The 17,046-nt window shown below is 43.0% G+C and overlaps 2 protein-coding genes across 2 annotated transcripts in view; both read left to right on the forward strand.

Moving 5' to 3' along the window:
- The window catches only part of LOC139424506 (myb/SANT-like DNA-binding domain-containing protein 4), a 1,073,247-nt gene that overhangs the window by 650,434 nt on the left and 405,767 nt on the right, over positions 1-17,046 (forward strand). The window lies entirely within an intron of this gene.
- Positions 1-17,046, forward strand: part of LOC139423503 (activating transcription factor 7-interacting protein 1-like) — a 56,121-nt gene that overhangs the window by 28,680 nt on the left and 10,395 nt on the right. The window contains exons 3-13 of the mRNA XM_071175112.1: positions 4,730-4,775; positions 5,706-6,251; positions 6,454-7,105; positions 7,383-7,570; positions 7,740-7,877; positions 8,080-8,151; positions 8,613-8,671; positions 10,986-11,044; positions 11,219-11,830; positions 13,529-13,633; positions 13,826-13,921. Coding sequence (XP_071031213.1) covers positions 4,730-4,775; positions 5,706-6,251; positions 6,454-7,105; positions 7,383-7,570; positions 7,740-7,877; positions 8,080-8,151; positions 8,613-8,671; positions 10,986-11,044; positions 11,219-11,830; positions 13,529-13,633; positions 13,826-13,921 — 2,573 coding nt within the window. The remainder of the gene's footprint in view (positions 1-4,729; positions 4,776-5,705; positions 6,252-6,453; positions 7,106-7,382; positions 7,571-7,739; positions 7,878-8,079; positions 8,152-8,612; positions 8,672-10,985; positions 11,045-11,218; positions 11,831-13,528; positions 13,634-13,825; positions 13,922-17,046) is intronic.

Consider the following 17,046-nt stretch of genomic DNA (forward strand, 5'->3'; position numbering starts at 1 on the left):
ATAATGTACGTTTTTGTGTGTGTTATTTTTAAATAATATATTGTGCAATGGGGCTGTTTGTTTTGTATTAGGTGAAATATTTGTATACATTTTCTGTATTCGTAAAGTAGTATTTTTGGCATTTAGATTTTCATGCCCTGCTATTTGTGAGAGGAAGTGAAAGGGTCAGAACAGTTTGGAGAGAATGCTGGAAGCCTTAAGCATTATGTTCAAATATGTAAAAAAAATTGTCTGACAAGTGAAACTGTATTGAATAATAATTGGCACTGGAACAAGAACAGGAGCTTAAACAGGAAGGTGATATCTTCATATCTACCAAAATGTTCTCCTATTGTTTTCCTGGCTAATGGAGTTCTTTTGGGATCTTAGAAAATAAAACTGTAAATGTGACAAATATCCAACACTTGGATAGCAATGCTAATCAAAACTCATGTTGCATGACTCCTCCTGCCTTGCTACTGATTGAAAACACTCCTGGGGTATGAAAGGTACAGATCATCTTGGATTGAGTCCAGTTAACAAACGTCTCATTATTCTGAGGCTGACATTAGTCTTTGTTGAGGCAGTGAAAAGTAAGTGGAGGAATTCTTGAAGATTTCTGCAGACCACCTAGGTCACTTAAATCAGCCGTGAATGTAAAATTCAACTTAAAATATTTACTCAACATTGCTGCGAGCGATAGCCTCCATTTTCCTGTGTCTTGATAGATCTGAAATCGAAGGGAATTAACACTGAAATAGTCACCTGAATGGAGTTCCTGAAATGTATGCCGGTAGCCTGAGGATACAGCTCACATAGGCATAGCAACAGAACATGTGAGCACTCTGTACTTGGATTAAAAGCCTCTGATTAACAGGAGAAAACATTTACTAAATAAAACTGTATCTTAGACTAGGCTTGAAGCCCAGCCCGTCTCTGCTAACTTTTTGGTTTGACCATATCCTCTCACTGCTGTGTAGCAAGACAGGCAAGAGTTTATTTAGTTTGTGTTCGTATTTAATTTGTGTTCGTATTGCCCTATGCTTATGGTTGTCAGATCAGCAGTATTTTACATTGACAAATGATACGAATTGCCTACCCGCATACTTTTTAAACGTAATTTTGAGATGTTTTCCAGTGCATGGACTTTTCAGTTACACCTGTTGCTGATAGGTGTATAAAATCGAGCACGCAGCCATGCAATCTCCATAGACAAACATTGGCAGTAGAAGGGCCTTACTGAAGCTCGGTGACTTTCAACTTGGCACGGTCATAGGATGCCACCTTTCCAACAAATCAGTTGGTAAAATGTCTGCCCTGCTAGAGCTGCCCCAGTCAACTGTAAGTGCTGTTATTGTGAAGTGGAAATGTCAAGGAGCAACAACAGCCCCAGCCGCGAAGTGATAGGCCACACAAGTTCACAGAACGTGACCGCCGAGTGCTGAAACACGTAGCGTGAAAAAATTGTCTGTCCTCTGTTGCAACACTCACTACCGAGTTTCAAACTGTCTATGGAAGCAACTTCAGCACAAGAACTGTTCGTCGGGAGCGGCATGAAATGGCTTTCCATGGCCGAGCATCCGCGCACACCAGCCTAAGATCATCATGCGCAATGCCAAGCATCGGCTGGAGTGGTGTAAAGCTCGCCACCATTGGACTCTGGAGCAGTGAAAACACGTTATCTGGAGTGACAAATCACATTTCACCATCTGGCAGTCTGACGGACGAATCTGGGCTTGATGGATGCCAGGAGAACGCTACCTGCCTGAATGCAAAGTTCCAACTCAAGTTTGGTGGAGGAATAATGGTCTGGGGCTGTTTTTCATTAATCGGGCTAGGCCCCTTAGTTCCAGTGAAGGGAAATCTTAACGCTACAGCGTACAATTGCATTCCAGATGATTCTGTGCTTCCAACTTTGGCAACAGTTTGGGGAAGGCCCTTTGCTGTTTCAGCATGGCAATACCCCTGTGTACAAAGCAAGGTTCATACAGAAATGGTTTGTAGAGATTGGTGTGGAAGAACTTGACTGGCCTGCACAGACCCTGACCTCAACCCCATAAAACACCTTTGGGTGAATTGGAACGCCAACTGCGAGCCAGGTCTAATCGCCCAACATCGGTGTCCGACCTCACTAATGCTCTTGTGGCTTGTGGCTGAATGGAAGCAAGTCCCCGCAGCAATATTCCAACATCTAGGTGAAAGCCTTCCCAGAAGAGTGTAGGCTGGTTTAGCAGCAAAGGGGGGACCAACTTCATATGAATGCACATAATTTTGGAATGAGATTTTTGACAAGCAGGTGTCCACATACTTTTGGCCAGTTTATTTATAATGTGCTGCAATCACGGATGTGCCCATACATTTGTGAATTGTGCTGCTGTGTGGCCACATAACCGTCTGGAATTGTTGTGCGCTATGAACCAAACACCGTACTAGTCAAGTACTACTAAACTATTAAATCAGTAGTGTTGGTCAGAGGAGACAAACATTACCAAAGGAATAGAAGCAAGGACAAGATGGTGATGAGGAGTCTTTCTTCCTCCAGTTTGGAGGTATACAGTTTACAGCTATTGCAGACCAGAAACAAATCATCTATGGCCCACATCAATCTATAATTGCTGCAGTATATAGTACAGCAGAGGACTAGCTTGAACCGCATCATGGGAGCTTCAGGAGAAAATATACCCAAACTAAATACATTGTAACAAAATTGATCAGCATAAATTAACACAATGATGTGGGATGGATGAGGAAGTACATCATAACTACATATTTTTTTTACTTCCCCCCCCCCCCCCCCCCCCCAAACTTAAACTAACCTTTTTATACAAATTACTTACGAAACCTATGCAAAATTTGGCATATGGTGCAAATAACTTATTGACATGAATGTGACTTGATACACTATTGTACTACAGTGGATTGGATGCGTGTTCAGTTAGCAGCGTGTGAGGGCTCAGCTTGGCTGGCTGCGCACACATCAGAGCTGGTGGCCATTTTGTTTTTTCTGAAGTGAATCCAGAACGCGGGTAATGAAAGAGTGGGGGAGGGGAAGACTGCGCACAGTGTGCAATAACATTGGAATGTGAACTGAGTCGTTGTAACATAATAGAATGTGATTTCACCTTATTAGTTTTATATCAAGGAAACTCATCGGAGGTGAGAATCATATGATAATAGTTGATATAGTAAATGAATGAGGCAAATATTAAGGAATGTATTATTTTTCATCATCCATTCTAAGGCCATTTTTTAAGTCGAAGGACATAATAAAAAAGTTTGATAAATGATCAAACTCAAAATAGAACTCAAACCCCCCTTATCTGTATTGATATGAGGGGTAGCTGTGCGCTTAGTTGTAACAGAGTGTCATTGGTATGTAGGCTAGCGTAGCCTGCAGCTTTGTCTGACTAGAGCTGTAACTTAGTTTGCACAGTCTGTGTAAAGGACACGCTCTCTCTGTGTGTAGGTTGCTTAACGGATGTTGTAAAATTTCTGTGACTGTTTGTCATGTGATACCAGGCTGCACATTGAAGTCAAAGGCACATGGGGTGGGGCCACCAGCAACGTGGCCTATTTATATAGCTCTAAGCAGTCTACTGCAGTCTGTCTAGGCAGCAATGCAGCAACAATGCAGTAGACTGTTGTACCTGGAACTGATACAATAATGCAGTTTCTTGGGCCTGGAATTTATTGAGTTTACAGGGCCAAACTAAAGCACCTTATGACCTAGCTCATTTTAATATGCTGGGTGAAAATCAATTGGTTCGGATAGCAGTATCTGCCAATTTCTGAGAAACATTTAGAAAAAATAACCTACTCCTCACCTCAACAATATCATGGTTATTTTGTTGTTTCGCCGATGTGTTTGTTATTTGGAAACCACTGCATTTTGATGAGTGGTAATGTCATTCAGTGACGTGCGTAACCTGTCCCTATGGAAAGTAAAATATCACTAGGGATCAGACAGCAAGGTTACGGTTTCACTACGTCAACTAGAATGGTGTATCGTAACTAGGATAAAGGCCTATTGCTCCATGTGTAGGTTGCTATGACCAAATAGTTTGAATATTTTTGTATAGTATTAGTTCGTTTTTCTTTTTATGTATACTTTTTATAGTTTTTTACAGTTTCTCTGACTGCTGTCTGTAGTTTCTGTTCATATTTGGAGTGTTTAGGCGAGGCAGATGGCTAATCATCTTCCATTATTCACACTAGTTTGTCTGTGCCTTTACCTTGGAATTCATTATTTGTATGTTTTATCTCTGTATTGGTCCTGTGGAGCCTTCTGCACAAACTGATCAGTTCTGTGCCGAAAATGTACTTTCAAATGCTTAATTTTGTCGTCATCCTCTGTGTGAAGCCTGTTGTGCGAGTTTGTCTCTGTGCGTGGTGGTTGTTCTAGAAAATTGTGAAACAATTATCTGGACATTTCAAGATGTATCTTGAAGCACAGAAGCCTAAGTAATGATAGTAAATCTCATTCGTGAAGACTCGCCTACCCTATTTGGCTGGTTTTTGGCCATTGTGGAATATCCTACTTGTAAAACGTCAAACTGTCAGGAGCTTTGCAACACCCGCGGCCTGTTCTATTATCAATTATTACGGCCACCATCTCCTGACTAGTAAAACATGTCTGCAACTTGTTTTTTTATGATGTACTTATTAATGAAAGGCTCTATATGTTGCTGAAATGTGCTTTAAGTCGTTAAATTGAATTAATAATAAATACATTTTCCCCCTCCCCCTCTAGGTTGTTGGATCCTTTTGGTGTCAAATCCATGATCGGAAACCTCCAGGTGAGATATTATTTTTAATATAATATAGGACCACTGACACCCCTAGGTCACATTTGACTAAATACAAAAATCCATATGAATGTCATATTTTGAATATTGGCCTATTGTTCTTAATGATTGTATCAATGTCACTGTAACTATGAGAAAATGACTGTCAGCAGAATATAAACTCCATAAGCACAAATTGTAACCTAGCCCCGACGCTGGAATGCGTTTGACAATTGGAACTGTATAAGGTAAATCATGCAGTCCTTGCATAACCCTTCCTCCCTGTTGCCAACGGAGCCTGTATCTAGGGGCCCTGATTGGCTTAGGAAAAGGACCAATAAGAGCAAAGGGGAGGGACAAAAGCAAGTAATGTTGCTGCCATCCCCTGGGATAATGTCATATCCGTGCTGCAGACTGGGCCGGCTGTGTTGGATTTGACAACGCAAAAGCTTGTCAGCCAATTGAAGCGAGGGATAGTGTTCTTACAGTGAAAAGTATAGTCTTCTGTCATGTTAGTGTGTTCGTCACCCCTGGACCACATGGCATCTCAAGTTCGCAATCCTGAGGACAAAAAGTTGTGAGCGAACATGCTGGACTAAACTTCAGTGGAGAGGAAGCTGGACTTGAGACCATTTTGATTGACTTCTGCTGAGTCACTCTTTCTGCTGAAATTGACTCTTGTATAGAATGGTTCTGTATGCTGAGCTCACAGTGAAAAATAATCTTCTAGAATAGAACAAAGAGGGGAAAAACAGGGCTCTACAGTGACCCCTAGTGGTGTCCCAGAACACTACATCGGTTTGGCCTTAAAGACAGCTCATCTGTACCCATTGTAGTGGGTAGAAGCTAGGTGGGTGGCGCAGGTGCTGTTAGCATTCCCGAGGAGGATTCTTTCATGACCTGTTCCAACTAACATCCCCATCACTCCTTGTCATTCCTCAGGTTAAAATGGAAGTTGCTGTGGCAGAAGAGAAGAAGAAGATATTCCGAGCCAGGAAAACCATGAAGATAAGCGACCGCCAGCAACTGGAGTCTCTCCATAGCACATTGTCGTCCCCCGTCCCGCCCTTATCCAATTCCAATTCCAGCTCTCCCCCTCCCCGTAGCCCACTGACGAACGGTACGCACCAAGAGGATGCACAGAAGGGGGCAGACAGAGAGCAAAACGACGTTGCGGTGACGTCTCGTTCCACAACCCCAGTCTCCCCTACCTCCCTGACCTCTCGATCCCCTCCCCTTGCTCTGTCCCTATCGTTGTCTCCCTCCCCACCAACCTCCCAAAGCCCCAAAGCCAAGGAAGATGCCACTCCCTCCCCATCATCGCCATTCCACAACCTAAACGACGTACTGAAAAAGATGGAGGAAGAGGGAAAGAAAAACGAATGTTCCACGTCCCCTTCCAATAAGGACAAGGAAGGAAAGGATACAGAGATGGAGGTGGCAAAGACGGACGAGAAAGAAGAGAAAGCACCTGAGATAGAGAAAGAGGTTTGTATGAGAACGAGTGAGAGGAGCTGAAATATGGATAAATGGGAAACATTGGAAGTTAAGGAAAATGGGGGTTATAGTTGGAAAGTGTTGAAGTTGGCATTGTTAGGGGTCCAAGCACCGCAAGTAGGATTTTTTTTTTCTCCATGTGTTTAAGTTTGGCGGCTAAAATACAAACTTACCTGGATGTTCTCTTCTCCAGGAGGCCTGCACTACAACTGGAAAGAGCCATGAGGACCAAGCCCCTATGGATCAGTATCCTCTGGACTCTTCGTTCTCTCCCGTCTCGCTCGCCACATCTGACGAAGAGTCTGGGAAGGAAAAGAGGACAGAGCAGAAAGAAGACACTGTGGCCATGGAAACGGATACGGACAAGGACCATACAGAGACCAAGGCCTCTGAGACCTCCACTTCCACGGAAGAGAGACCTTCCTCCCCCAAAGCCGCTACCATGGCCTCCCCTAAAGTCGCTACCATGACCTCCCCTAAAGCCGCTACCATGACCTCCCCTAAAGCCGCTACCATGACTTCCCCTAAAGCCGCTACCATGACCTCCCCTAAAGCCGCTACCATGACCTCCCCTAAAGCCGCTACCATGACCTCCCCTAAAGCCGCTACCATGACCTCCCCTGTCCGCACCCCCTCCCCCTCTGCTGCCCCTGAGCTGGATCAGGACATCAAAGAAGAGGTGGTGAAGAAGGGAGAGAAGAAGAAAGAGAAGGAAGGAGTAACGAAGGAGGAAAAGATGGAGGTAGTTTCTGTGAAAAAGGAGGTGAAAAAGGAGAAACAGAATTCTGCCGGGTGTTCTACCTCATCTCTTGCCTCCTCCACCTCTACATCCACAAGTGACAAAGGTATGAAATTATAGAATCAGCAAGACCTGAAAAATAATCCAGAGCTGACTGATAGTAGTAGGCACTACTATGCCAGCTATGTTTCATTTTCAAACTTTTTGGGATTTATAACAAAATATATAATCTGGGAATACTTGCATTTTACAAATAAAACAATACAGGAAAAAAATCTAAAATTAATAACATGCACACAAGCATACTGCACAGGAAATTATATCACATGACCATTAACCAAAATAATCTGATTAAACTAAACCAGAACACTTCGTCTCAACAGGGGTGAAGGTGAAGGAGGAAAAGAGCTCCTCTTCTGGACAGAAGCGTCCCCTGTTGGAAGTTGACGAGAAAGATGGAGGGAAGGTTGAAAGAGACGGGAAGAGGCAGAAGGTGCAGGGCGTGGAGTTGGAAGCTCAGCTCGAGTTGAAAATCACTGCGAAAGGTGGCAGTCGCCTAAAACTTGAAAAGGTTGGTCTGGCAGGAATTGATGATGCCTGTTCTCACGTATTAGCATTTTACCCCCAGGTTTAAGACTTTACCCCCAGTCAGGTATAAAGTACCACTCAAACAATATTGCCTCACACTATCTAGCCCTAAATTGCATCTTGAACTCATCCTACGTTTCTCTTCTTCTCAGGTTCTGCAGAAAATGGTTGAGGAGCGGTTGAGGGCGCTGCAGCTCACCGTCTTCGACCAAGGTTTACAGGAGCTAAAAGACCGGGTAGAAAAGATTGATTGTGCCACAAAACACCAGAGCACCCTTAACACACTACAGGTAAACTAGCTACATGTTAAACTACTAGCAACGGGTCTGTTACAAGTCGACTTGACAATAGTCACAACAGTCAGAAATTGTTGTCAATGGTTATAGTCAGCAATAGTCATAGTTTTCAATAGTCACAAAATTCAGCAATGCTAATTCAAATCCTTACAAATGGAAAGTCTCACAGGTTCTCACTGTTTCTTACCCTTTTCAGGCCAAGATTGCTAGATTAGCGAAGAAATTCGGAGAAGCCAACCAGGCCTTGGAGAACAAAAGAAAACAGGAGGTAAGAAATCTTGTTAATTTATGGGACCCCAGTGTCTCAGATATATTTTTGCAAGTGATCTACTACTCATCGATATTAGTTAAAGCTGCATTATGTAACTTTTTTGGGTGACCCGACCAAATTCACATAGAATTGTGAGTTATAGAGATCTGACATTCTCATTGAAAACAAGTCTAAGAATGCTTCCCGTTCTAAATATTTGTTTTGTGTCTTTTGCTGAAAATACAATATTTTTGGTTATGTAAATTATATTTCACAGGGGTTTAAATTGTACAATGATTCTCTACACTATACTTGCTTGTTTTGTCACATAAACTAAAATTAGGTGAACAATTAGAATTTTAGAAACCAGGAAATGGCGGAACGAATTCTGCATATTGCACCTTTAATATCAAACAGACAATTAAATAAAAATGGCTGAGGGTGTTGGCTAAAGGTGTCACCATGGCGTGTGTTCGCAGGCGCTAACGTCCCCTGTTGCCAAGACTGCACTTGCTACAAACACCATTCCGACACAACGGTAAGAGTTCGGTCCTACTGCCAATGTACTACTTCCTCATTTAGAAAAGCTTTTAGTCGTTTGTATGCATTTCCTCCTGTGAATCACAGGTGAACAGTAATCAAAAACAGGGGATTGCATTGCCTCTAGTCTTATGAAGATGTTGGATTCAACCATTATTTTAGTTTGTTTGCAGTCTTGTGTTAATCACCATTGGCAATCATGGATGGGAATTCCAAAACTTTCACATATTCTATAGTTTTCTTTTTTTTAATCTCTTGTGACAGCACATTCCCATTGCTTGTATTCTCCAGAATAAAACTGTATTTTCTGTATTTGTAATTCAAATCATGCAGAAGGAAAGCTGTGTATTAGTCATTGCATGGGGCTATACTAGCTATCATTGTGCCTTTGTATCAACGTGACAATACCGGCCTGAAGCCAATGAATGCCACACATGGAGTCAATCACAACGTGTGATTGAATATGTGGTGACTCTGCACAGGATTGTTGTCAATAATACTGAGGCTGGATTAAATTCTCGGGGAGATTGGATTAAAAAGCAACAACATCCGCTAAAAACCATAATAACGGGAAACAAAGATGATACCTTTCGAGGGTATTCTCTGATGTACAAGACTGACTTCTCTTTTGATCGCTTAGTGCCTACCCGTCAGGCATTTTCAAACCAAAATCCCCACATGAAATCAATCATAATTTTGTTTTGGATTAAACAAACAAACAGCGGTTCGGTTTTTGCGTCTTTTCTTTTGCACACCACCATGGTTCCAGGTCCTGAGTCTTGTGACGTTATACAATGCGCCAAAGCTTGAGAAAACAAGCTTTTAAAAGCTGTGCAGACAGTGTTCACAGCACCCGATCCAACTGCACCTCTCCTCTCAACAGCGTGCTCCGAATGCATCCAAAGCTGGAGCTGCAGTCTGAAGAGGGGGCATGGCGGAGAGGGGAGCTGGCGACCTCTATTGGTTGGATTGAGAAGGAAGTGAAGGAGGAGGAAGAATCCGAAGAAGAGTATGAAGAGATATCTGAGGAAGAGGAATTTGAGAATCCTTCATTCAACCTAAGACACCAGCCTGCTAGAAGAGATGGGTCACAGCAGCAGTCACCACAGCAACCAAGTGGAGGAACTAGGGTTCGTTCAGACATAATGCTGCGTCCCATCTCCACAGACAAGGAGAAACAGCTTTACCTGCGTTCTAAGAATGCTGCAAGGAAGGCCAGATCCGATCGTTACGCAGTATTCCTGTTCCGGAACCTGGTCTCGTACGAGAACTACGTGAAGTGGGTCACCACGGTGAACTACGTCGGAACGTTGGGCAAAGACGCGCTGCCTGTTAACCTGCGCGAAACCATGAAGAAATATTTGGAACAAAGGTTCAACAAACTGTATGCCAGAGACTGGAAAAAGATCAGGGACTCCATCAATGAGATCCTGAGAGTGAAGAGACTACAGTTCTTCTTTGAATCAGACTTTAATTTGACTTAAACATGTTTGATTGGGAAGGTGCCAATTTCCAACAGTAGTCGTGTTGCACTTTTATGTTTTGTATGGAATTATGGAAACAACATAGTCTTGAGATAGTTGCAATCGTCACTTTTATTTTACCAACGTTAACAGTAATATAATTGCATTCTTGCCCCATGAAACATTTTATTTGTTCATAATATTCCCAGTTCCTAATGTACTGTACTAAATAAAGGTCTGGATTACTATATAAAAAAACATGTTATATATCATTACAACACAAATGTATACCAAAATGTTTTATTTAATGTACAGTACCAAAAATGTTAACCTGCAAACACTTCATGATTTTCATGACAGAATACCACAAACAACTCAAGAATGATACCTATACACTAAACAAGTCCTAAAGGAATCAACACTTTTTACCCCCTTTTTTGTGATCAAGATTTTTTTTTAAATGTGTAGATATTTTTGGTTGAATTCGTAAAATTCAATGCAAAGAACAACAAACAACAAAATACACATAACAAACACTCAGTCAAAAAAAAAATCTGTGAACACAATGTTACAAACACAGGGGGGGAAAACAGAAGAAGACCAAGCCAGAAGACAGAATAATAGTAAACTGGTAAAATTAAATTAAACTGGTAAAACTGGTAAAATTAAATTAAACATTAAAGTGTGGCAAAGAGGTCGCCAAATTACAGGAAGACTTTTTCTCTGGTCCGTCTCAATATGATCTCTGACCTATTTTTAAACAAGCCAACTGAATGCAAATCACATCTTTCAATTACCTTTACATTTTTTTTTATTAAACTCAATGCAAACACACATCTTTTCCAACAGGCCAGTAGCAGCTGTCGTAAAGCAGCCCATGACCAGCCCAGTCTCTACCAACCTTACAGGTAAGATCTCCCTTCTTCTTCACCTTCTCCCTTACCTGTCAATAGGATGTTTCACTTATCATGGGGATTGAACGACCCTGAGATCAAGTTACAAGATAAAGAACGACACCAACTGACCATCAGCTGTCAGGAATAAACTCACCATTCCTTTCCTCTCTCCTGTTGTCTTTCCAGTTTCTCCGGTGAAGCAGGCCAAACCTGTCCCCACTACCACTACGGCCACTGCCATGGTAACACAGGGCTCCATCCTGCAGCTGATCCCCACCTCCTCTAGCTCCGCCTCCCTGTGCACCGTCACCTCCCAGAGCGGCCCCACCGGCACCCTGCTCCTCAAGACCACCTCTGGCTCCAACGTGGTGGGCCAGAATGGCCAGCCGCTCCTCATCCAGCTGCCTCTCTCTGCCATGGCCAACGGCGGGGCCGGAACCCTGGTCAACATCCCCGTGTCCTCCTTCAACTCGCTCAACAAGGCCAAGACCACTACTCCCACCACTACCTATATCCTCAAGGCTGGCCCCACCACCTCCACCATGGCCGGCCCCACCACCTCCACCATGGCCTTGCAGCCCATCTCCTCCACCACCCAGCTCTCCCCAGCCATGTCCCCAGCCCAGATGACCCTGGCTCGGGCTGTGTACCAGGGGGGCACTGGGGGGATCAGTACGCCCAGTGCTGGGATGTCAGTGACCACAGCAAGGGCGCCGGTTCAGGCGTCCTCTGGTCCAGCCGCTACGGGCTCGGCAGCTCCAGGACCTCCTTCGGGGACGGCTATGACGTCAAAGACAGGTGGGTTTTCTAGCAACAGGCCTGATAACAATATCCTATACTGTATGTGGACAAGATTAATAATTGCATTTATATATACAGTTGAAGTCGGAAGTTTACATACACTTTAGCCAAATACATTTAAACTCAGTTTTTCACAATTCCTGACATTTAATCCTCGTAAAAATTCCCTGTCTTAGGTCAGTTTGGATCACCACTTTATTTTATGAACGTGAAATGTCAGAATAAAAGTAGAGAGAATGATTTATTTCAGCACACATTTATTTTATCACATTCCCAGTGGGTCAGAAGTTTAGTATTTGGTAGTATTGCCTTCCACAAGCTTCACACAATAAGTTGGGTGAATTTGGTCCCATTCCTCCTGACAGAGCTGGTGTAACTGAGTCAGGTTTGTAGGCCTCCTTGCTCACACACGCTTTTTCAGTTCTGCCCACACATTTTCTTTAGGATTGAGCTCAGGGCTTTGTGATGGCCACTCCAATACCTTGACTTTGTTGTCCTTAAGCCATTTTGCCACAACTTTGGAAGTATGCTTGTGGTTAATGTCCATTTGGAAGATGCATTTGCGACCAAGATTAACTTCCTGACTGATGTCTTGAGATGTTCCTTCAATATATCCACATAATTTTTCTCCCTCATGATGCCATCTATTTTGTGAAGTGCAGCAGTCCCTCCTGCAGCAATGCACCCCCACAACATGGTGTTGCCACCCCGTGCTTCATGGTTGGGATGATGTTCTTCGGCTTGCAAGCCTCCCCTTTTTTCCACCAAACATAACGATGGTCATTATGGCCAAACAGTTCTATTTCTCCAAAAAGTACAATCTTTGTCCCCATGTGCAGTTGCAAACCGTTGTCTGGCTTTTTTTTATGGTGGTTTTGGAGCAATGGCTTCTTCCTTGCTGAGCGGCCTTTCAGGTTATGTCGATATAGGACTTTTGTACCCGTTTCCTCCGGCATCTTTACAAGGTCCTTTGCTGTTGTTCTGGGATTGATTTGCACTTTTCGCACCAAAGCACGTTCATCTCTAGGAGACGGAACGCATCTCCTTCCTGAGCGGTATGATGGCTGCGTGGTCCCATGGTGTTTATACGTGCGTACTATTGTTTGTACAGATGAACATGGTACCTTCAGGCGTTTGGAAATTTCTCCCAAGAATGAACCAGACTTGTGGAGGTCTACAATTTTTTTTCCTGAGGTCTTGGCTGATTTCTTTTGATTTTCCCATGATGTCAAGCGAAGAGGCACTGAGTTTGAAGGTAGGCCTTGAAATACATCCACAGGTACACCTCCAATTGACTCAAATGATGTCAATTAGCCTATCAGATGCTTCTATCAGAAGCTTTTCCAAGCTGTTTAGTTAGTTAGTGTATGTAAACTTCTGACCCACTGGAATTGTGATTATAGTGAATTCTAAGTGAAATGATCTGTAAACAATTGTTGGAAAAATGACTTGTGTCATGTAGATGTCCTAACCGACATGCTAAACTGCTGTTTGTTAACAAGAAATTTGCGGAGTGGTTGAAAAACTAGGTTTAATGACTCCAACCTAAGTGTATGTAAACTTCCGACTTTCAAAGTGCTCAAAGCACATCCACTCAGGATGTGTTGCACCCGAAGCAGCAAAATCCAAAAACCTGTTGTAAAAGAGAATATTATCTAACTGTTTTCTTTCCTATGTCTGTTCCATCCCGTTCAGATAACCAAGCAACAAGCTCTACTCCAACCAAAACGGGGGCTCGACCCAAAGGCTCCTTCATAGACCTCACTGAGGAGGAGGAGGAGGATGATGATGATGTGCTAGGTGAGAATGAACCCCAAAACCATCTCCAAATTCCTCCCTTTCAACTCCAGAGAGGTCTACTAAATTATTGAGTTATGTCCTCTAAAATAGTGACTATTGTTGCTAATGATGTGAACAATTCTGGATAAAGAAATATGAATTGAATTCCCTCTTCTGTCCTCTATTCTTAATTCCTTCTCTTTAATTCTACAGTGACTGGTGTGAGAAAGGCCATTACGACTGCGGTATCGTCCTCTTCAGTTACCCAGCGATCTACTGGACCTCCTCCGCTGATCAGCACTCCTAGTGGTGAGGCATGCACGTTACATAGTCATTGATATTGACACTATACACAGGCAGTTAGGAAAGCTAAGGCTAGCTTTTTCAAACATAAATTTTGCATCCTGTAGCACAAACTCAAAAAAGTTCTGGGACACTGTAAAGTCCATGGAGAATAAGAACACCTCCTCCCAGCTGCCCACTTCACTGAGGCTAGGAAACACTGTCATCACTAATAAATCCACTATAATTGACAATTTCAATAAGCATTTTTCTACGGCTGACCATGCTTTCCACCTGGCTACCCGGTCAACTGCCCGGAACCCCCCACAGCAACTCGCCTAAGCCTCCCCATTTCTCCTTCACCCAAATCCAGATAGCTGATGTTCTGAAAGAGCTGCACAATCTGGACCCCTACAAATCAGCCGGGCTAGACAATCTGGACCCTCTCTTTCTAAAATTATCTGCCGAAATTGTTGCCACCCCTATTACTAACTAGTCTGTTCAACCTCTCTTTCGTGTCGTCTGAGAATCCCAAAGATTGGAAAGCAGCTGCGGTCATTCCCCTCTTCAAAGGGGGGGACACTCTTGACCCAAACTGCTACAGACCTATATCTATCCTACCATGCCTTTCTAAAGTCTTCGAAAGCCAAGTTAACAAACAGATTACCAACCATTTCGAATCCCACTGTACCTTCTTCACTATACAATCTGGTTTCAGAGCTGGTCATGGGTGCACCTCAGCCATGCTCAAGGTCCTAAACGATATCATAACCGCCATCGATATGAGACATTACTGTGCAGCCATATTCATCGACCTGGCCAAGGCTTTCGACTCTGTCAATCACCACATTCTTATCGGCAGACGAAACAGCCTTGGTTTCTCAAATGACTGCCTCGCCTGGTTTACCAACTACTTCTAAGACAAAGTTCAGTGTGTCTAATCGGAGGGCCTGTTGTCTGGACCTCTGGCGGTCTCTATGGGGTGCCACAGGGTTCAATTCTCGGGCCGACTCTCTTCTCTGTATACACCAATGATGTCTCTCTTGCTGCTGGTGATTCTCTGATCCACCTCTAGTGACTCCCCATCCCGCATGAGGGAGCGTAATCATCGACTGACACTAATTAGCATAACGCAATGGACATAAATATTCCTAGAAAATATTCCTATTCATGAAAATCACAAGTGAAATATATTGAGACACAGCTTAGCCTTTTGTTAATCACCCTGTCATCTCAGATTTTCAAAATATGCTTTACAGCCAAAGCTAGACAAGCATTTGTGTACGTTTATCGATAGCCTAGCATAGCATTTTGTCCAGCTAGCAGCAGGTAACTTGGTCACGGAAATCAGAAAAGCAATCAAATTAAATCGTTTACCGTTGAGCTTTGGATGTTTTCACTCACGAGACTCCCAGTTAGATAGCCAATGTTCCTTTTTTCCAAAAATATTATTTTTGTAGGCGAAATAGCTCCGTTTGTTCTTCACGTTTGGCTGAGAAATCGCCCGGAAATTGCAGTCACGAAAACGCCAAAAAATATTCCAAATTAGCTCCATAATATCGACAGAAACATGGCAAACGTTGTTTATAATCAATCCTCAAGGTGTTTTTCAAATATCTATTCGATAATATATCCACCGGGACAATTAGTTTTTCAGTAGGACCGATTGGAATAATGGCTACCTCTGTATTTTACGCGAGAATCACTCTGGGAGCATCAGGTGACCACTTGCGCAATGTAGTCGCTTACGAGTATTCTTCAACATATATGCGTCACAATGCTGTAGACATCTTGGGGAATCGGAGAAAAGTAATCTGGTTGATAGCCCATTCACTGCTCAATAGGGACGCATTGGAACGCAGCTCTTTCAAAACATGAGGCACTTCCGGATTGGATATTTCTCAGGCTTTCGCCTGCAACATCAGTTCTGTTATACTCACAGACAATATTTTTACAGTTTTGGAAACTTTAGAGTGTTTTCTATCCTAAGCTGTCAATTATATGCATATTCTAGCATCTTGTCCTGACAAAATATCCTGTTTACTACGGGAACGTTATTTTTCCAAAAATGAAAATACTGCCCCCTAGTCACAAACGGTTAACTAACCTCCAGACGAGCTTCGATGCCGTACAACTCTCCTTCCGTTGCCTCCAACTGCTCTTAAATGCAAGTAAAACTAAATGCATACTCTTCAACCGATCGCTGCCCGCCCGTCCAGCATCACTACTCTGGACGGTTCTGACTTAGAGTATGTGGACAACTACAAATACCTAGGTGTCTGGTTAGACTGTAAACTCTCCTTCCAGACTCACATTAAGCATCTCCAATCCAAAAATAAATCTAGAATCGGCTTCCTATTTCGCAACAAAGCATCCTTCACTCATGCTGCCAAACATACCCTCGTAAAACTGACCATCCTACTGATCCTTGACTTCGGCGATGTCATTTACAAAATAGCCTCCAACACTTTACTCAACAAATTGGATGCAGTCTATCATCCGTTTTGTCACCAAAGCCCTATATACTACCCACCATTTGTGTCCTTTACGCTCTCATTGGCTGGCCCTGGCTTCATACTCGATGCCAAACTCACTGGCTCCAGGTCATCTACAAGTCTCTGCTAGGTAAAGCCCCGCCTTATCTCAGCTCACTGGTCACAATAGCAACACCCACCCGTATCACGCGCTCCAGCAGGTATATCTCACTGTTCGCCCCCAAAGCCAATTCCTCCTTTGGCCGTCTTTACTTCCAGTTCTCTGCTGATGACAATTACAACAATACTGAATGAACACTTATTTTAACTTAACTTCTTGACGCTACAAAACACAGCTTAGCCTTTTGTTAATCCACCCGTCGTGTCAGATTTTGAAAATATGCTTTACAGCGAAAGCAATCCAAGCGTTTGTAAGTTTATCGATCGCTCGACAAAACATTATGTACACCTAGCATCAAGAAGGAAGCCTGTACAGAATAAACATATTCCAAAACATGCATCCTGTTTGCAATTAAAACTGCAAAAAATGTGGCAAAGAAATTAACTTTATGTCCTGAATACAAAGTGTTATTTTGGGGGCAAATCCAACACAACATATCACTGAGTACCACGTTTTATATACTGAACAAAAATATAAATGCAACATGCAACAATTTC

The sequence above is a fragment of the Oncorhynchus clarkii genome, chromosome 13 (genome assembly GCF_045791955.1).
Source record: "Oncorhynchus clarkii lewisi isolate Uvic-CL-2024 chromosome 13, UVic_Ocla_1.0, whole genome shotgun sequence".
Lineage (NCBI taxonomy): Eukaryota > Metazoa > Chordata > Actinopteri > Salmoniformes > Salmonidae > Oncorhynchus > Oncorhynchus clarkii.